Genomic DNA, 22389 nt, shown 5'->3' on the forward strand with positions numbered 1-22389 from the left:
TGGTTTGTTACATGTAAGCGAGGCATCAGGGGAGACTTTTGACCTTTGCTTGAACGTGAATATCTTTAGGTTTCCAACATTTTTGCTGTCTTATTATGTGATCACTGATCTTTCTCTTTGGAAGGTGCTAGGAGACAGAATGAGCTACTTGTAGCCTAGAAGCGTTAACTCAACCGATGCCATCTTGCCTTGCCAACTGTCATGAGTTTAACTCTTAAACCTATGTATATCCAGGAGGGATAACTGTGGCTGTAACTGGCTGAGTTTGAAAACCTAAGCCAAAAACTTAAGTGTTTAATCTATCCCTACTGCTCAGATCGACAGGAAAGAAAATGAGTCCAAATCGTAGTTCCTCCAAACAACTCAAAAACAGTGACTGAAAACCCAGTAACTGGCTGGAGTCATATTAAAAAAGTAAGAAAACGTCCCTTTAAATGCAGGAACTTGCCATTGCAATTTATGGGTAATTATATTTGATTTTCTGCAACAAACTATCATTTATTTCTAGCAGTATGCTACTGTCTTAATCAACCCAGAAGCAACGTCATAATGAACGCAGGTCTACAGTGCCATCTAGAGTACAACAGGAGAACAACAATGTGATGTCCTATTCACTAACTAATGTTTTGAACCGATTCTCAACACATTTGAGGGAAGTAAAACTTTGAGGTAGGGTGACCATGAGATAGATTTTATATATATATATATATATTAAGCATAAAACCTAGTGATAAACCTTATATCTAAATAACACTTTCACTAAAACAACCTAAAATGGTGAGCAAGGGAACATGTATGAGCGATGATGTAAACGAATCAGGAGTCATGTATTTGAATAATTAGTGAACAGTCTAACCTATTTGCTTTAAACGAATATAGCAATTAGGAATTCGTATAGCATTACTTGTTATATTATAAAACCACACCACCAAGTATTTTATAGAAACTTTGTCCACTTTTATTTCTTAAAACATCTTTATAAAAACACAAATATAAAATGAATGGGTAGTTCCACTGTGAATTCTTTTTTTACATAGGTAATTTGCACATTACAAAGCCACCTTCTATGAAAAACATATGATATATAATTGCAATTTTCTTTTAACACAATTTAAAGAGTAAAATTCACAAGGGGCAGGGAGCTAAAAACAAGGCAAAATAAAAGACTTAAAAGAAAACAGAAAAACAAGTCAGCTCGTGAAAGAAAAAGGGAAATGTATCACTGTATTTGTATGTGAGACAGTGATAGAAAGTGAGAAAGAGCGATAAAGAAAGATGAAAAGGGAATGACAAAGAGAATGATAATAACAGTAAAAAAGACAGAAAGAATGAGGGAGTGAGCCCTAAAGACTGAAATGAGGGAAGGGTATGGGCTATCTGCTATTTGAGAAGGGCTCGGTAGAGCAGTTGTGAGTGGCTGGTGCTTCTCTCGTTCTCTAGACAGAAGAGCAGATCCCTGAGGTTTACACGCGTGATGCGCTGGCGAGTGAACTGCCTCGACGCTCCTGCATTTAAGCCCCCGGATGCACTTGCGCACAAACCTGAGCCCTGTCAACATACACACAAACTTTGACACCGGTGCTAAACTGCTTGAACCAACATCTTTTATACTGATATTGGTAGATAAAAAAAATAAAAAAAATAGAGTAATACAATAGTGACAGTTGTTCAAAAAATATTTCTGTGAATTATAATATATTTTAATATAATTTAAATATAATATAAAATAAGCATAAATAAACAAATATAAAATAAAAATAACAAAATAAAATTTGTGAATTTTAAAAGGGGAATGATAATATATCAAAATATAATATAATATATTACAATATAATACAATATAAGAGTAATCTAATAGTGTAAGTTCTGAGGAAGAAAGGAACTTTAGGTGATACATTTTACAAAAAAAATTACAAAATATATTTCTTAAATCAAAACTAGTCAAATGTATTTTTATTTCTCTGAAAAAGTGAGTGATAATATATCATAATATAAATATTAATATAGCCACCTTAATATAAATATTTTTAAATGTTTAATTTCTCTGAAAAAGGTGAATGATATATATATATATATATATATATATATATATATATATAAACTAATACAAAATAAAAATAGCATGATACAGAATTATTCTTTTTTCGTAAATATATTTTTTACATTCTTATTTTTTTCTCTGAAAATTTTAAATGATACTATAGTATACTATAATTAATATAATATAATATAATATAATATAATATAATATAATATATGAAAATAAATAGCATGATACAGGAATATATTTTTAAAATTGTGTAAAAATTGGCTGAAAATGACTGTGTTACTATGCCTTTAGACTGTCCCATCTGCCTTTTGTGACAATCTGAGACCCTTGAAGCACAACCTGACATCTCAAACCTGCCCAACAGGTGCTAAATGATTTAAAGAGGGCACAGAGGGGGACAGAAGGAGAAGAGGTGGAGGGCAGCAAACTGCCGTGGTGAAGGATAGATATTTCGTACCTCTGCGTCATTCCCAAACGAAGGAGAATCCAGTTTTCTTTTCTTTCTGGGTCCGATAGCCGCTAACGCCGTCAAGTTGGCGTCTCTCTGTCGAATCTGAGCCAATTCCTGCTGCTGCATCTGTAGCCACACACACACACACACACACACATATATACACATCAGCTCTGACCCATAATCAAACACAATGGTCCTCTGACAAGATAAACATCTCAAGTGTGCCATCTTACCTCTTTGGCCTTCTGTTTCAGCCGCAGCTGCTCGGGGTCCTCTTGTCGCGAGCGTGACTGCAAAATATAAATAGCAATTAGAGGATCAACAGTCAAAACACACAGAGACATCTGCTGAGATCAAATGAATATGTAAAAATTAAGGCTGTCAATCGATTCAAATATGTAATTGTGATTAATCTCCTAATATTTCACTGTTCATGCATTAATGCATGCAGTTCCTTGTGTATGGAATAAAATGAGTAATTATGGGGTCCTACAATTTGTGTGGAAGAAATATATAAATAACCGTATGTCTATATTAGTGGACAAAGGCAAAAGTTATGCAACTGTGCTCTTTCCTTCAGAATTAATTCTAATATGCTGATTTGGAGCTCAATAAATATTTCTTATTATTATCAAGGTTGCGCTGTTTAATACTTTGTGAAAACAGATTTTTTTTTTATTCTTTGATGAATAGAAACTTTAAACCATAGAAATCTTTTGTAAGAATCTTAGAAAAAAATCTTACTGACCATAAACTTTTGAACGGTAGTGTTCATGTATAAAGATGTTTTTGCAGCTAGCCTGCATTCCTCCACATTAACATGTTGATGTTCATATTAACATTTTTATTAATGGTGGTGTTTCACTTGTGGGTGAGATTTACTGTGTGATATTTAAATTTATAATGAAAACAGTTATTTTACTTCTGTCTACTTGTCTAATGATACTGCGTCAGGTATCAGGTTTGTTTTGTGTGTGTGTGTGTGTGTGTGTGTGTGTGTGTGTGTGTGTGTGTGTGTGGCTAAACGTGTTTTACTAACCTTAGCTGCCTTCATTAAAATTTCTCTCTCCTGTTCCTCTTTCTTTTGTTTCTCCAACTGGTCAAGTTGCTCAAAGAACTTCAGCTGAGAGCGAACATCCTCCACCTGCTCATACCGACTGTCCTCCTGCACACACACATCATTACCATTACACACAGCCTTACAGGCTCAAAACAATCTGACACCTAAAGGATGGAGTGTCTCGCTTTTGAGACCAAAACCCACAACAACCTCTGGACTCAAAGCCTGACATAAAAGAGATTTATCCAGGGTTCAAAAAAGTGTTTTCGGTAAAGAAACATAAAAATATGTTACTAAAAATACAAGCTAAAATATTGCTAAAGCAAGTACGATCCCAACTACTAGCACAACTGGGTCTGCAGACTTGCCTTGTAAGTCATGTTCTTTTGCTGGGCGATCAATGAGACTTTCTCTAGAAGGTTTTGCAGTCTCTGTTGAGTGGCGTGAGAGACGATGTTCACAACCTCAGGACCCAGCTCTGTCACTCCAAACCTTTGGCCTGACAACATACAGGGCAACAACTATCAGCTATGGTAAAGCAGTACATTTTTAGCTAAATCGAATACAAGATTTTGACTAGAAGTCTCACCTATCTCTAGTATCTTGTGCTGTAACATACTGGCGGAGAGGAACGCTTCATCCTTACAAGACCGCGTGACCGCGCCAACCAGCTCAGAGTTGGTGGCCAGGATACGGGCACTCTCCTCCGAAAGATTAACGCCAGCCATTGAGGCCACGTCATTAATGTCGTCATCATCCCTGTACAGATTTAGAGACACAAGCATATATGTCAGAAAGAGTCCTTAGCATCAAGTATGAGGGTTGAGTTTGTTTCTCCAATTGTACAAATGCTGCAAAACTATGACTTCAAAATGCCCGTTATTAACATGTCCTTGCAAAAATCTGACATCGCATAACTGCTCTGATGCCAAAGATTAACTCTAATTCATGGAGACCCTACACACTAAGAAGATTTCTGTAAAAGTTAACTTGACAAAATTCAATTATTATAACTTCAAACACAGAAAATACTTCAGCTATATGCATGTTGATAATATCCTTGTAAAAACAAATACAAATTTACATTTCAAGTATATAAATGTATATAATACATCTGTGTGTGTATATATATATATAATAAAAAATACATATACACTATATATACTGTGTATGTATACACATACATACATATATATATATATATATGCAATATTCAGTACAGCGTTGTTATTAACTAAAACTATTAAACTATTTTTTTGTTAAATGAAAATAAAGCTGAAATAAAATATTGCCTTGAAAACTAAAGGCAAAAATGAATTACTAAAATTATTAAAACTTGAAATGAATACTGAAAATACAATAATAAAAGCTCAGTGAAAATATTGTATAAAATACAGTATAAAAATGAATAGTACACTGTTATGTGAACTGTGGTCATGACAATCATGGCACTGTGACTGTCATATTTCATGCAGAAACTACTGCCTGAGATGAATTAAGCCGTATGAAATCAGTTTAGCCACACTTTATTGATCACTTAAGATGGCCATGACCCTGTGAAAACCACCATTGAGCTGCTGGAACTTGGAACATGCACTGTATTTCAAATGGAATCATTCAAAAGTAAAACAAACACAAGAACACAAACCTGAAAGTTCCTCCAGCCCCATCCTTGGCTTTATTCTTTTGAGCTATCGCTACAGACACGGAGCCGTGAGCCAGTTTAGTGCTACTCACCATACCCTGCTTCACTGCCACTGAAAGAGAGAGAGATTTTGCGGTTTTTATATTCTGAAAAAAGAATCATACTGTAATGGATCTGACAGACACCCTCACCTGTCTGGATCTGTTTGAGCTGCACCTGAGGCTGACCCACCACTATGTGGCTGTGGGGCTGACCCCTGAGCGTTACCATGGGAGTGGTTGTCAGGGTAACCTGAGGGGGCTTCACTATTGCCCCCTGCTGTGGAGGCTGCAACACCTGAACAACGACATTGAATGTAATTCTATAATTACAACCAAATGGAGAACATTTTACTGTAGAGGCTCAACAATAAAGAGTTTTGGGCCAGCAGACTATTGGTCACTGCCCTGTTGGGCCAATGCTGCATAATATATTTGTTTTTAAACATTTTACTTTATTTATTTAACTATTTGTTTATACATCAATAATAAATAAATAGTATTATTATTAAGCTGTTTAATTTGATATATAATAATAATAATAATAATACGAGGAAAGGGACTCAAAATTAATTTAAACTATTTTACTAATACTACTTTTCATTAAATATTTTAATGTTTTTATAAATGCATTCAACCGTCTACAATGCAAGTAAATCACTTGCATATGCGACCAAATTTAATGCTAGGTGACAAAAAAAAATCTTTAATTAGCCAATGGCTAGTAAACTGTATGATTTCATCCGCTCGTAATTGAGTTTGACTAAAGGCAAAAAATAAGTTTAGTGCAGATATAATTTCATTGCCTGTTGAGCTTTGCGCACTGTCGCATTTGGCTGAGAGTGCCCTCTGTTGCTTTCTCACATGAGTGAAATAGAGAGGATTTTACACATGCCACGCAAAGAGAATTGACACGCTAGATCTAAATGCAGGGCTTGACAGAACTGCCCGATGGCCAAGAGTTGACGGAACTGTGTCCCGATCGGGCCAGTGCTGCATCATCATGAAAATGTATCATTTGTATGTGTTTTTAAGCCTTGCCAAAAAAAAAAAAAAAATCAAGCACATGAAGAAGCGAAAGATAACTCATGCGCGTCTGACAGAAAGCCGGGTCTGACAGGACATGAATACTGAATCAAGCTCTTTCAAGTCTTCTTGCGCTTGAACAGACAATTTCACATGTCAAAATGCCTGTCTTGGCGAGGATCCTAGTAAACATAGTCGGTTATAGTGAACGTAAACAGTTGAGAAAGACAACGTATGTGTACAGTATCAGTATATTGGATCTGTGCATTATGTCTTAAAGTGACAGCAGCCTAATATTCCTGATATAGGAATCTATATTTGATATATAAACTTTGTTCTATTGTGTTTATTTGTGCTATTTGTTGTACATTTTATTACAGACTGTTTACTTGACTTTAATAATGTTTGAAAATTATATTTTATATTTATATTTCATATTATATTTATATAGAATTTTTTCATTTGCATTGTTCTTGCATACCATGTAAAAAGTCTGGCAAGTAAAATAAAAAATGTACTAGCCAATGGCGACTCTAGCTTCAGTGTGTCTGTACAGGGTTAAAGGGTTGAACTGACAATTTCAACCCACTGTCAGTAGTATCAGGCACAAACATTTACTCTATGTTGCCAACAGTCAATATTCTGAACCAAGGTGTAAGAAACACCAACTAGTTATAATGATATGCATATGATGTTTACCTTTGTATTAAATGACACAGCTCAGAGTAATTTTATACTTTGCCACAAGGCAAATACAGGCAATACCATCATTTAAACCATGTACAAAAGCAATTAAAATCCAAACGTTGTAAATGAAGACTAAACACCTCATTTTACCTGCAATATGCTGTTAGTATTAATTATCCCAATAGTGTCCTTGCCCTCACTAAAAAACACATGAGGTAAATGATGCATGTAGATATGTCTTTACCAGAGAGGCGGTCTGGCTGGAGTTGCTGAGGGCAGGCTGGATGAGCGTGCGAGGAGCTGTAGCGGTGGCTCCAGCAGTGTTGGGGCTGGTCAGCACCACAGCAGATGCCTGGAGGGCCTGGCTCTGCTGGATAAAGGCTGTGGAGTCAGGAGTGAGCTGTCGCAGAGCTGGAAGACTCCTCTGAGGAAACGCATAGAAGAGGAGAGGTTAATTGTGGGCAATAGGATGGTCCCAATTATGAAGTTATCATACAAGCAATTGCAAATAAGGATGTAATGTAACTCCATTTCCTCCTACGCTTCATCTAAGCAGCACTATGTGGCTTATGCAGGCAGTGTGAATGCTGCAACGTGCTAACACCATCTCCCAAATAAACATGCTGTTTACGTGTGCATTGTGAAACAGGCCTCACTAAGATAACAATCCTTCTCTATAAACATTGCTTATAAACTTAATCCCAGTTTGATCCAAAATGATTTTCCCTCCAATTAGACTTTAAACCACTTACGATAATTGTCTATCTAATAAAAGGTAATTACATGGTTCATGTACCTGAAATACGACTATACAATAAAACTGAATTGCATGAATCGAGCTACATTTTTTTTTACATTTTAAGAAAAAGACCTTTTACCTTAAGGAAAGGCACTAGATAAGGCTGAGGAGACGAGTTGAGCTCTTTGTAGAGCCTGCTGGTGAACTCCTCTGCTTCAATCGCCCCTTCCTAAGGGGAAAAACAGCAAAAACAACTCACACATATGGACATTTTAATATATTTAAAAGTTCATATCCCTGAGGGTACAAAAGTCTGAGAGCACATATAAAATAGAGAATAGAATCAGGTTCAACCATACCTGAAATTTTTGGATTTTTTAAAATGTTAAACTAAAATATGAGGGAAATATCTTATATTTTTAAATAAGAGGGAAGAACAAAACACTAAACTTGGATAAGATATTCATCTGAAAAAATATTTGGCAAAACCACAGGTTTTATTTTTACTACGCAAAAAAAGCATAAAAAAACCAAAAGCTCACCGGAAAAAGCATATAGTACATTGACTATAACATAATCATTTATTAATATTGTATTAGTTCTCTCTTGTTTTGCATGCGTTCATAAATTCTTTGTAAGAAAGCCTAGCCAAAAACAAATGTTTATTAAAATTTGAATAAGGGGTAAGGATGTCAATTAAGTCAAGTCAAGTATATTTGTATAGCGCTTTTCACAATACAGATTGTATCAAAGCAGCTTCACAGTATTAAATTAAAATAATACAACAAGGTTTGTTTCTAGTGGAATTTATTGATTGATAAAATCAAATTAAATATCCCCAGAATATCCCCAACTGAGCAAGCCAAAGGCAACAGTGGCAAGGAACCGAAAAACTCCATCAAGTGACCTAATGGTGTCCTAAAACTCCATCAGGTGACCCAATGGAGAAAAAAAAACCTTGGGAGAACCCAGGCTCAGTCGGGGGCCAGTTCTCCTCTGGCGTTTATTAACTAGAGGCCGGATTGTAATTTGAACTGTAAGATAAAAAATATTATATGAATGCCTGGCTGAAGAGATGCGACTTTAATCTAGTTTTAAACTGGGAGAGCGAGTCTGATTATAATTATAATCTAATTATATATACATAAATGTATAATTTATGCGAATTTATGTGAACTGTATAATTATTTTGTATATATAAATACACACATATGCATGTCTATATTTAAGAAACATTTGCATGTATATACTGTATATATATATACAGTGAGGAAAATAAGTATTTAAACACCCTGCTATTTTGCAAGTTCTCCCACTTAGAAATCATGGAGGGGTCTGAAATTGTCATCGTAGGTGCATGTCCACTGTGAGAGACATAATCTAAAAAAAAAATCCAGAAATCACAATGTATGATTTTTTAACTATTTATTTGTATGATACAGCTGCAAATAAGTATTTGAACACCTGAGAAAATCAATGTTAATATTTGGTACAGTAGCCTTTGTTTGCAATTACAGAGGTCAAACGTTTCCTGTAGTTTTTCACCAGGTTTGCACACACTGCAGGAGGGATTTTGGCCCACTCCTCCACACAGATCTTCTCTAGATCAGTCAGGTTTCTGGGCTGTCGCTGAGAAACACAGAGTTTGAGCTCCCTCCAAAGATTCTCTATTGGGTTTAGGTCTGGAGACTGGCTAGGCCACGCCAGAACCTTGATATGCTTCTTACAGAGCCACTCCTTGGTTATCCTGGCTGTGTGCTTCGGGTCATTGTCATGTTGGAAGACCCAGCCTCGACCCATCTTCAATGCTCTAACTGAGGGAAGGAGGTTGTTCCCCAAAATCTCGCAATACATGGCCCCGGTCATCCTCTCCTTAATACAGTGCAGTCGCCCTGTCCCATGTGCAGAAAAACACCCCCAAAGCTTGATGCTACCACCCCCATGCTTCACAGTAGGGATGGTGTTCTTGGGATGGTACTCATCATTCTTCTTCCTCCAAACACGTTTAGTGGAATTATGACCAAAAAGTTCTATTTTGGTCTCATCTGACCACATGACTTTCTCCCATGACTCCTCTGGATCATCCAAATGGTCACTGGCAAACTTAAGACAGGCCTTGACATGTGCTGGTTTAAGCAGGGGAACCTTCCGTGCCATGCATGATTTCAAACCATGACGTCTTAGTGTATTACCAACAGTAACCTTGGAAACGGTGGTCCCAGCTCTTTTCAGGTCATTGACCAGCTCCTCCCGTGTAGTTCTGGGCTGATTTCTCACCTTTCTTAGGATCATTGAGACCCCACGAGGTGAGATCTTGCATGGAGCCCCAGTCCGAGGGAGATTGACAGTCATGTTTAGCTTCTTCCATTTTCTAATGATTGCTCCAACAGTGAACCTTTTTTCACCAAGCTGCTTGGCAATTTCCCAGTAGCCCTTTCCAGCCTTGTGGAGGTGTACAATTTTGTCTCTAGTGTCTTTGGACAGCTCTTTGGTCTTGGCCATGTTAGTAGTTGGATTCTTACTGATTGTATGGGGTGGACAGGTGTCTTTATGCAGCTAACGACCTCAAACAGGTGCATCTAATTTAGGATAATAAATGGAGTGGAGGTGGACATTTTAAAGGCAGACTAACAGGTCTTTGAGGGTCAGAATTCTAGCTGATAGACAGGTGTTCAAATACTTATTTGCAGCTGTATCATACAAATAAAAAGTTAAAAAAATCATACATTGTGATTTCTGGATTTTTTTTTTAGATTATGTCTCTCACAGTGGACATGCACCTACGATGACAATTTCAGACCCCTCCATGATTTCCAAGTGGGAGAACTTGCAAAATAGCAGGGTGTTCAAATACTTATTTTCCTCACTGTATATATATATTTCTCCATAATTTATATTATATATAAATATTTTATATATAAATAAATAAAAATCTTAAATATATACATGCGTATGTGTGTATTAATATACGCAAAAAAATGATACATAGTACACACACATATATTATGTAAACACAAATTTTTATTTTGGATGTGATTAATCGTTACCCAGCACTAATATATACATACATATTTAAAATAAATGCTGTTCTTTTAAACTTTCTATTCATCAAAGAATCCTGAATAATAATAATAATAATTAACCGTTTTCAAAATTTATTATAATACGAAATGTTTCTTGAGCAGCAAATCAGCATATTATTATGATTTCTGAAGGATCATGTGACACTAAAGACTGGAATAAATTCAGCTTTACCATCACATGAATAAATTACATTTCAAATATATTAAAATAGAAAATGTTTCTCAATTGTAATCATATTTCACAATACTTTTACATACTACATTTTGGATCAAATAAACATTAAAACAAGTTTTTTTTAAAAACATTAAAAATGTTATTGTCCTCAAACATTTTGAACAAGTGAATAAAATAGAACTATTTTCACTAATGGTCACTAAAAGTGAATCGGTTCAATTCAGCCTTTTTGTATTATCATTTTAAAATCTAAAAAAAGTCTTAAATTACGACTCGCAAAATGTCAACCTTTTTTCCCACAAAGTCAGAAACATACAAACATACTCAAACTCTGAGACTCACCAGCAGGTTCTTGACCAGCTCTTTAACGTTGGCGACAGTCTCTGATGACTGCTTACCACTAGTGGCCAGCTTTATCAGCGTGGATAAGAAGTTCCTACATTTCTTTACATTCTCCATTGTCTCCTATAAGAAAAGAAAAGTGATTGCATTAGCACAAAGCCGTTTTACTCCTCCTGCAGTAGCTTAAGGTTATCTTGCAACAGTCTCTTGGACGCATATAAATGTTCAGGTTAAGATTTAACAGCATGAGCCTTGCATCAAATGGGGATTTCAGGGGATTCCCACTCTGAGAAAACCGTTTTTCATTTAGGTTAACAACTAATTTTTCAAAAGCTCTCAAAACATATATGATGAGGTTATATTTATATATTTACAGACCCTTCAAGAAAAGCTTGAAGCTAAATGTTCAGCACCGTCTCTTCAGTCTTTGTGTGACTGCTAAGTTAGCGCAGCCTCTCACCGTTGCCGAGGAGACGGTGGTCCCCGTGGCAGCAGTCACAGTCCTCTGGGCAGTTCCCGCCTGCACTGACAACACTGCACCCACAGAGGAGGCCTGCTGACACATGAGAGAGAATGAGTATGAAGAGAGAAGGTAACAGCCAACTCAAGAAATACAATTCACAGCACAATTACAATTTCACATACAATTCCCCTCATTTCTAAGGGGAGGTTTCTTCGAGATGTGCCTTTTGTAGGTACCTGTACAGGTGGTCTCTGGAGTGTGGTAGTGGCCGTGCTGCTGGGTGTAGGAGAGCCCTGCTTTATGATGGTGGTAGGGGTCACCTGTCGGGCCATTAGAGGAGTTCCAGGTGCCTGCAGGCATGCAGAAATCAGACAGACAGAAATAAGAAGAAATCAATACACTACTGTTCAAAAGTTTGGGTCCTGTATATTTTTTTTAATGGTTATGAAAAAAGTTTATCTTATGCTCACCAAGACTGCATATATTTGGCCAAAAATATAATACTGTTAAATATTATTAGTTTAAAATAGCAGTTTTATTTTAATTCCTGTGATGGCAAAGCTGCATTTTCAGCATCATTACTCCAGTCTTCAGTGTCACATGATCCTTCAGAAATCATTCGAGAAACATTTCTTCTTATTATTAAATATGATAAACAACTATTCATCCCAGCAGAAAAAAATCAGTATTGTTAAAATCATGCATCTGATATACATTTTAAGTGAAACTAAATTTGTCTGCCGATTATTCAGAATGATATCTGCCAATATTGATACTTTCATTTTCTAAGGTCTTTCTAGATCTCTCCCAACTAATGCTGTAAACTATACAGAGAACCCTCTCATTTGGTACATTGCTATAATATTAGAGGTTAAAATTAACAGCAGATCACAAACTATTATATTCAACTGCTACAGTGCAATGCATAAGTGAATACACCCATGCTAAAGTTGACTAAAAAGAGGAATAAAAAATCATATTTTGGAAATTGAACTTAATGCCTTAATTTAAAAAATTAGGAAAAATCCAACCTTTAAGGACACCAATTTTCTTTGTGAATGAATAATGTATCGCAAATAAATAAATGTTCTTCCTTAAAATACATGGTGCATAAGTGAGTACACCCCTATGTTAAATTCCCATAGAGGCAGGCAGATTTTAATTTTTAAGTATTTTTTTATATTTTTTTTTAGGATACTATGCATCCTGATAAAGTTCCCTTGGCCTTTGGAATTAAAATAGCCCCACATCATCACATAGCCTTCACCATACCTAGAGATTGGCATGGTTTTATTTCAGTTAGCCTAAAAGCTAGTTTGATTTGCATTGAGAGATGATCTTATGGAAAGTACCCCATGCCAATCTCTAGGTATGGTGAAGGCTATGTGATGATGTGGGGCTATTTTAATTCCAAAGGCCAAGGGAACTTTATCAGGATGCATAGTATCCTAAAAAAAAAATTTTTTAAATACTTAAAAATAAAAATCTGCCTGCCTCTATGGGAATTTAACATAGGGGTGTACTCACTTATGCACCATGTATTTTAAGGAAGAACATTTATTTATTTACGATACATTATTCATTCACAAAGAAAATTGGTGTCCTTAAAGGTTGGATTTTTCCTAATTTTTTAAATTAAGGCATTAAGTTCAATTTCCAAAATATGATTTTTTATTCCTCTTTTTAGTCAACTTTAGCATGGGTGTATTTACTTATGCATTGCACTGTATATATTTTCAGATATAATAATTACACAAATAAAAACTTTAATGTTTGTATACAACTCAGTTGCACATCCGGTAAATTTCATAAAAACTTGTCTTCATGACAAATTTATTAAAACATGCATATATAATTATTACCCCTCTATGGTGATGTCTGAGGGGGTGGGGTTTGGCCCTGGAGATGTTTTGACATTCCCTGACATTTGTATTTATTTCAGATAGGAGAATGATGATGGGAGAAGAATTTGTTTTTTGTAGTTTATTTCAACATAGTGCACACCATAATCAAAATATACATAATGGTCAAAGGCACATTATTGATCACATTGACCAAAACAAAGATACTCGAACAATTACTCACATTTGTGCCATTCCAGAAAACAGTTCCTGTTCAACTGTAGAAGCAAGTGAACCATACCTGGCATTTCCAATGTGTCTGCTGTTTCTTTTGCCATTCACTGAAGAAGAAAAAAACTACCCCAACATCAGTTGTCAGTGATGGAACTTATTTTACTATGATCATGTAGAATATCAGTCCAATGTAGTTGAAATGCTTGCTGATGGTACAGCAATCTCAGAGAAAAACAGTCTGAAGACACTCTTGAAAGTTTGTGGTGCAGGTAGCTACTGTAGATCACTGTAGTAAAAAAAAAAAAAAGAAAAGGCAAACAACTGTCAGCATAATATCAGGAGCAACTGTATTATTACATTAGATATCACTAATAGCCTCCTAATATTGCCCACAACAACAACAACAACAAAAAACAGACATAGACAGTAATTTTTGTAGTCTTGGCACACATATGATCTGTTTGCATCATTATACAGTAAAACAACAACATTTTATATTTTAGAAACTAAATTACTATTGTTTAGCACATTATAAGCATCCACGTTTGAGCAGATATTCCTGAACACAGTATTTAACAGTAAACACTGGTCTAAATATTCTTATAATAATAATTCATTACATTTATATAGCGCTTTTCTCTGCACTCAAAGCGCTTTACATAGAAGGGGAATCTCCTCAACCACCACCAATGTGCAGCATCCACCTGGATGATGCGACGGCAGCCAGCTTATTGGTGGAGAGGAGACAGAGTGATTATGCCAATGAGTATATATGGGGATGATTAGGGATGCAAATTTAGCAAGGATGACGGGGTTAAACCCCTACTCTTTCGAAGGACATCCTGGGATTTTTAATGACCGCAGAGAGTCAGGACCTCGGTTTAACGTCTCATCCAAATGACATTCATCATGTTACAGTATAAACACTCATTTTAATTTGATATTGTATTATGGTTTTATATTATATTATATAGCATAAAAACATCCTTGTGTCATACAACATTTATATGCAATGAAATGTTGCCTATATATTTCATATTTCAACAGGTCTCACACGGTTCCACACATTTTTGTCTGGCAATATAGTCCAAATAGTCAAATGTGTACAAGTTTATGGAAAACACGTTTACTAATGTAAAATAATGAATGACTTACTTGTCAGTGAATGATATCCTCCGCTTCTTCTGAGGTAAATTCAAGGCTTAATTCTCATAGTGCGTCTTCTTCCAAAAACGATGAAAAGCAGAGTAACCTGACGAAGCTTGATGCTTTGATTTTGTGATAAAATGGACAGAATTTGAAAGCTAAGACTTTTATTATTATCAGAAGTAACGGAGTACAATGCTCTGTGATCATCGGGTGGCTATGTGCGCTACAAAAATGTTTGCTGTTGGAAAAAAACGCAGACCTGGCAACCCTGGCTTGAACTACGGGTGATTCATAGGGTGATTCAGAGACTGCTTTAAAAGGATAGTTAACCCAAAAATGAAAATTCTGTCTTAATTTACTCACCCTCAAGTTCATACAGGTTTGGAGCAACTTGAGGGTGAGTAAATGGTGACAATTTTCATTTTTTGAGTGAACTATGACTTTAACATCGCTATTTTCTGTACTGTTAATGAGTTATTGTCATGTTAACAGCCTTAAATTCAACACTAGAGACATTTTATTCACACAATAAATAATTGCTTTTATCTGGGAAAAAACTAGGGAAGCATGATATATATCGGCCACCATATCGGTATCAGCCGATGTATGTTCATTTTTAATGATATCGTTATTGACCCGATAAGAAAATTTGGCCGATATATTAAAGCCAATAAAAAATTGGATTATTTCCTTCAGCTGAGACACTTCAGATACGCACTGTTCGCTGTGGTGGTTTTGAATTCCTTGAAATATGATTGGAATCACTTAAAAAATGTAAATACAGTTGAGTGCAACATGTGCAGCGCATGTGTGTCATATAGGCTACATAAAATTATAATGAAAACACTACTGTAAAAGAAAGCTGTGAATTCTTTGTACGTCCGTGTTTTTGAGTGTTGTTACATGTAGAGCGCATCCACAACGGAGTTACACCTTCATGACTAGTACAATCAAGTTCCCTTGTGCATTCGCAGCCTTTTGTTTTGTGCAATTGTAAGTTGTAATATTATGTTTATTTTGTGTGTGTATATATATATATATATATATATGATTTATCTCATATAGGATGTGTTTGGTTAAGAATTAACGTGGTAGTAAAGAGCTTACCAGTGATCATCTTTAGCTTCAGCGCATACAGCTCAAACAGCATTGTACAACATGAATAACTATGATTGGGACATATTACATAATAACATATTAGAATGAGAACACTATTGTAATAAAACGCTGTGAATTCTTTGGGTTTAGCTGCCGTGTTTCAGCACGTTGTTACAGGAAGAGCACATCCATATAGGTTGAGTTAATTAACCCGCTAACAAAGCGCTTCAGTTTACTCATTACTCATTTACTCAGAGTTCATTAACTCTTCAGCTTCAGCGCACGCAAACAGCAATGCTGTTATGTGAAACAGTAATATTAATTGTAGATGTTTCTTTTTCAAAAACACTGATGCATTATTAATAATAACTAGTTATTAATTAATAACACATCCTATATGAGCACTTTTGTTTAATTTTCATCAACATTATGGTTTAATTAAAATCAATGTTTAATTAAATTGTCCGTGCCTAGGCTATTCCATTTTATTTATCCATGGCACATGCATTTTGATTCTTTGTACGCAAGTAATGTTGTCCTCTGACTTGTTTGCAATAGATTTTTTTATTATTAAGAAAGCTGGCCATAGAAGTGTAAAATTAATTTGAAAACTTACACTAGTTTAATCTAGGCTACTGTACTGTATATGTTTGATTTATGTGTAAGTACGTGGGACATAGATTTTAATGGTGAGAATTTTGTTTTTGTAATCAGGCTCTCAAAAATTATATACAAATTTGGATTAGAATAGCAAAAAAGTAGATTTAGATTTATCGGCCAATATATATATTAGTTATCGGCTTTCCGATACATATAATTATCAGGATTGGCCAAAATTTTCATATCGGTGCAACCCAAGTCATATCCGCATTCATTAAAGGTGCATTGCGCAAGTCTCTGAGTTTTTGCAGAACTATGCCCCCTTCTGGCGACACGCGAAACTGCAACCAGAGTTGTGCACGCGGTTACGTGTAGTTTGCGTTGGGGTTTGGGATGAACTAGAAGCCGGTCTCTTTGAATCCATCTTCTACTTTTGCAAAAGTCGCTTGAGTTGTCTTCGCTGATGCGGATAATGGCGGCGAATACACAAACCTGCCAGACATAGCCAGGTGAGCGTGAACGCGCATGACGTCACGCCCAGTCGATTCCGACCCGAATCCCTCTTATTTATTTTACTGTACAGGATTATAGAGGCAATCGCAGTGATCATAGAAGGGCTCATTCAGCCCATCAGGCAATTGTTTAAGCATGTATGGGATCGAAAAACTGGTATTTTTAACATGAAATGTTGCGCAATGCACCTTTAAGCAATGTGCACTGTTGGTGTTAAATTAGTTGAGGGTGGTCAGACTCAGATGGCATTACCTGTGCAGAAGTGATCTGCCCAGGGGTGGTGCTGGTGGGGGCAGCAGGGCGGGCGGCCTGAGACTGGGCCTGCATCTGTGCCAACATCTGCTGAGGGATCATCAGCAACTGACCACTGTCACTACGCACCAACACCATACCTGGAAACACAGACAGACACATATAGAAAGGCTGACATCACTTCCCATTTAAATTGTTATTCATTAGTGAGCTTTTCGTATTGATCTAACTGGAGTCAAGTCTGGTAACCGTGCCCTGCTTAGAGGCATGAAGAATAAAGCGCACAGTTGGTGGCCTATATTTGCACAGCACACTGAGAACCCTACACACTCCATCTCCTGTTACCGTGTGAATCAACGGATGTGTTCTGAACAGAAACTGTTGGTCAGAGAATCCAGATGGCCTCTTGTAGAAAAACCTGTCAAGTATTCCGTCCAGCTAGACAACAGGCTTGTCAGATTGACCAGAGCATACAGTCAAAAGGAAAAATCGTTAGAAAGAGAATAACCAGATTTGCATTTTCTGAAGGAAATGCCAGTGCTTGCAAGGAAGTAAAAGAAAAGTGTGAAAAGGGATGGTCACACTACACTTTGTACACTTTGACTTCCATTCATATGCATGCGAATGCTTAAGACCTGTAACGCAAGCTCATACAATGAAGTTTTGCATTTTGCTAGTTTGGTGAACTCTGACCAGTGAATTCGTATCACGTGAAGACATTGTGACCAATAGCTTCATCACAGCGTGACCTCTTGAATTAAAAGTACACAAACTTTAAAACTGCGGGTTTGCAGCATTGCAGGAAGGTGAAGTAGATTGTGTTTTTGTACATTTTGGATTTTTAACATGTTTAATTTAGATTTTTAAAAAGATGCTGAAGAGCACGACATCACATTATGATCGTTGCAGTGTCCAAAAAAAATGTTGTGTGCTCAAAGTCAAGTGTAACCACCTCTTAAAAGACAAGGTAGAGGAATGAGACGAGAGACAGAGAGAATGGAAACCAGTAGGCTATATATTAGCACATTAACATTAGTATATAAATGACTTTACAATAAGGTTCATTAGTTAACAACCTTAGTTAACATGAACTAAGAATGAACATTATTTCTTCAGCATTTATTAGGCTAATCTTAGTTAATATTAATTTCAACATTTACTGATTACATTATTAAAAGCAAATGTTGTATTTGTTAACATTAGTTAATGCACTGTGAACTAACATGATCAGCTGTATTTTGTATTCATTATTATTAACAAAGATGAATAAATACTGTAACAAATGTGTTGCTCCTTGTTAGTTCACGTATGTTAACTAATGAACCTTATTGTAAAGTGTTACAGAGATCAGCTCGATTTCAAAACTTTTAGCACTGAAAGTGAATGGTAGAATCTAAATTTTAACCTCAAATTGAAAGGAAAGGAAAACTCAATTAGAAGATGCATTATAATTTGACAATGACATCAACATGCAAGGTTAAACTTTAGAATGAAAATACAATTCTGCCATCATATACTCCTCCTCATGTTGGTCCAAAGACTTCCTTCTGAACACAAAAGGAGATGTAAAGCAGAAAGCTTCTCTTTTTTCCCATACAATGAAAGTGAATGTTGACTGAAGCAGTCATTCTGCCTGACATCTCCTTTTATATTGTGCACAAGAATGAAAGTTCTGCCGATTTGAAGGACTTATAAATAACGCCGATGTTAAATTCTAGGGTGAACTACACTTTGCATAATCTTCAGAAACTATAATTGCTTTACTGCTGTTGTATGCACTTAAGTTACTTAGGGAGCGCATCACAACACGCGCGCGCAAACTTCGCACGAGATCACAGATGGGTGTTAAAACAATCTCTTCAACTTCCTATATTACACAGATTCACATAACTAGACACACATTTAAGAGATGATGTGAGTGACGGTACCTGGAGGTAGCTGAATGTTCTGGATGTTCTGGCCCGGGTTGCTCTGAGGGAGTCGGGGCGCTAACACCTGTGGCGCGATGGCCCTAATGGCAGGGCTGGATGCTGCGACCGTTGCCGGAGCTGCTGTTCTCGCAACCCCCTGCAAAACAGCCCCCTTGACCACTCCAGGACCGAGAGTCATGCCGCCGGCGGACTGGATAATAGTTTTAGGGGACTCGGACTTGCTCGCAGAGACAGAGGCAGGAGTCTGGTTCATTAAAAGAGGTGTCGTTGTAGTAGTAGAAGTTGTAGAAGTAGTAGTTATTCCCGGGGTCGCTACATTGGCTACAGTCGTATTATTATTACTCCCGTTAATAGTTAAACCTGTTCCAGCAGTTTGCATAGATGGCCTGACAACCGTCACCGAGGGTCCTGCACTGGATGCTGCGGATGCTGGAGGATTCCCGTAAGAAGACTGTATCACTGTGTTTGGGCTTGGGGCGACAGTGATGTTTCCGAGTCCTTTCGCCACCCCGGGCCCGTTATTAACAACTGGTACAGAAGTTGAAGCCTCGTCTGATGGTGATGATGATGATGGGCCACTGGACACTGGAGTGCCGCTTTCAGTGTGCGAATCCATTGCATTGCCTCCGTTCAAAGTTTGCACTGTGGACGTCCCGATCAAAGTAGTTACCATAGCATTAAGAAACACCGGATCGCCTTAGCTGTCTTCCATCTGTGCCTCGTGCACATCAGTTCAGGAAGTTTGGGTTTTCATCCGCTTTTCCCTCCAGTTGCTTTTCGAAGGAACAAGCGTGAGTGAAGGGGAGTCTCGTGTCACAATGTCAATAAGGATTTGACAAGTGCCCGTGTCACCTCAAGTCCACTAGTAACAATGCTCTTGGGAGAAATAATCATCTAACACACTTAAAGAGCAGCTGCTTTCACTATGTTCATATGTTCAAGAGCTCGCGGAATGTCAACATTAGCTAGTTGAATTGCCTCTTTTCCCGGAGTCAGCGGGGTGATTTTCCGGCTGCCTGGGCGCTTACCTCAAACTTATTGTGACAAGATGTGGAAACTTCTAATCTAATACAACCTGAAGTATCGGTAAAAAAGTTTCTTTCCCACTCTTTTAATACAGAAATCCTTATATAGCAGGTCAAAGACTGCCGCCATCTTCGATGTGAACAGTGAGGAGCTTTGGACAAAATGACATTGCGCATGCGCGCACAAGCGGAAACGTCATTACGCTAGAGTTTTGCGGAATCCTCATTGGTTGTCTCCCTACGTGGAGGCGGGACATGATAAACGTCAGTTGATTCTGGCGGAGCGCGGTCAGAGTCGGTCTGTCATCGAGAAAAGGGCCTTGTGAAGTTGAAAAACAACCGTTGATTTATACGCTCATTGCTCTTGGGTATATCTAGAGGCACTCTTAAGCTGTTATGTGGTGATTATAAAGCGTGAAGCGGCTATTCTGTTAACTTCACAGCGGGCTGTCTTCCCCCAAGATGGCCCCGTGTTTTGAAGCGTCTGTGTTTGGTTGAAAGCGTGAAAAGGCGCCACACCTCTGCCAGCGTGACTGGCCATAGAGGGCACGCTTGCTACTGCATCCCATTGACTTACAGTATCCTCCTACAGTCTGTATCCTCACGTTTGCGTCGTTCAGTTACATGATATAGTTCTTCTGATATCGAGCTTAATAATTCTTTATTGCAAAAACGCTACCGCAGGGTGAAATCTATTTGCAAGCACAGTATGTTTGATTGAATAAAAAAGACACAAAGGAAACTCCATACACATTATGCATACAATATATGTCAATAAAATAGTTAATGAAGGGATGACTTTGAACCAATTAACCAATTGTTTGTTTGCTTTTCTTTCTTGGAGACCATGTCTCAGTGGTCATTATAGTACAGTGTGGTATTTTTTCTTCTGGCATAAAAGGCTGTGCATTTGTCCTCAAAAGTTCTCCCCAAAGTTGTTTTTATCAATTCGTCAAAAAAAACATTATGTCATATATAATTTACTTGTACAAAATAAAAGTGGTGTAAACTTATTGATTACTTTTGGCCTAAATCGTTTATCACATTGATTTGAATAGGATAATCACCATATTGATATAAAAATACAAAGAGAAAGAAAACAGGTGTTATCTCAAGCACACCTGATGCAACTAATCAAGGGCTTCATTAGTTGCACCAGACGTGCTTGAGCTAGAACACATGAAATATCTGAACTGGCTAGGTTTGTTGAGTGTCGCGTTTGACTGCATAGTCGCCCTTGACAAACAACGAACAGGACACAAAAAGATAGCTAAGGCACCAGATTTTCCTGACAACTTTGGAAGCATAGTTTGCTAGTTAAAAGTTAAAGGAACAGTGGTTACACTACCTGGATGGGGTAGAAAAAGGAAATGGCTGCAACCAGATTTCTGAGAAGGCAGGTTCAGAAAAACCCTCGAGTGGCTGCAAAAGACCTGCAACAAGACTTGGTGGCAACAGGCACTGGAAGGTGCGTAAGCATGTTTCTTCATGCTATAACTTGTATTAAAGAGGAAAACGACTTGCGCTCCAGGCTGCTACTTCAACTGAGGCGCTATACAACGATCTGTAGCATCACATTTAACACTATTTATTGTTTGAATTTTGTGATAAAATGAACAGAATTTGAAAGCTAATACTTTGATTCTTAGAAGTAACAAAGCACAAAGCCCTTTGCAATTATTGGATGGGAAGAGCTCTACCAATAATGTTTGGTGTATGGAAAAACGCAGGTCTTGGCAACCCTGGCTTGAACTATGGGTGATTAATAAAATCAAATAGAACCTACTTTAATGTCACTATTTTCTGTTAACTGCTAACTGTTAATGCGTTATTGTCACATTAACTTAGACAGCCCTAAATTCAACACAAGACATTTTCTTTACTGCAGTTGATTGTTATTCTTCTATTTACCTATATAGCGGCTAATGTATTGGAAGTCTTGCACAATTATGGAAAATAGCTTGGATATAAGCTGGATATATTG

At 37.0% G+C, this 22389-nt stretch overlaps 1 protein-coding gene across 2 annotated transcripts; it reads right to left on the reverse strand.

Moving 5' to 3' along the window:
• Positions 1 to 939: 939 nt before the first annotated feature.
• On the reverse strand, positions 940 to 21139 carry taf4a (TAF4A RNA polymerase II, TATA box binding protein (TBP)-associated factor). Of its 2 annotated transcripts, none has more exons than XM_084395781.1 (15): positions 19378 to 21139; positions 17450 to 17589; positions 11999 to 12112; positions 11760 to 11852; positions 11300 to 11422; positions 7839 to 7928; positions 7205 to 7384; positions 5401 to 5545; positions 5213 to 5321; positions 4154 to 4323; positions 3933 to 4063; positions 3544 to 3669; positions 2738 to 2794; positions 2508 to 2627; positions 940 to 1548 (listed from the first exon to the last, which is right to left on the reverse strand). In XM_084395781.1, the coding sequence occupies exons 1-15, from the start codon at positions 20051 to 20053 to the stop codon at positions 1381 to 1383; spliced, it is 2442 nt and encodes an 813-aa protein (XP_084251907.1). In that variant the 5' UTR covers positions 20054 to 21139; the 3' UTR covers positions 940 to 1380. The 2 variants fall into 2 exon arrangements, with proteins under 2 accessions (XP_084251907.1, XP_084251906.1); XM_084395780.1 differs by having other exon boundaries at positions 11760 to 11855; positions 19378 to 20578.
• Positions 21140 to 22389: the final 1250 nt, after the last annotated feature.

Source organism: Rutilus rutilus (genome assembly GCF_951802725.1).
Source record: "Rutilus rutilus genome assembly, chromosome: 22".
Taxonomy (NCBI): domain Eukaryota; kingdom Metazoa; phylum Chordata; class Actinopteri; order Cypriniformes; family Leuciscidae; genus Rutilus; species Rutilus rutilus.

What these genes read in the sequence shown, in the direction of transcription:
- taf4a (XM_084395780.1), bottom strand. Translation starts at nt 20,053, where the DNA reads ATGGTAACTACTTTGATCGGGACGTCCACAGTGCAAACTTTGAACGGA. An exon ending in GCACAAGATACTAGAGATAG is followed by an intron (nt 4,064 to 4,153) that starts GTGAGACTTCTA and finishes GTATGTTGTCAG; the next exon opens with GCCAAAGGTTTGGAGTGACA. An exon ending in TGAAACAGAAGGCCAAAGAG is followed by an intron (nt 2,628 to 2,737) that starts GTAAGATGGCAC and finishes GTGTGGCTACAG; the next exon opens with ATGCAGCAGCAGGAATTGGC.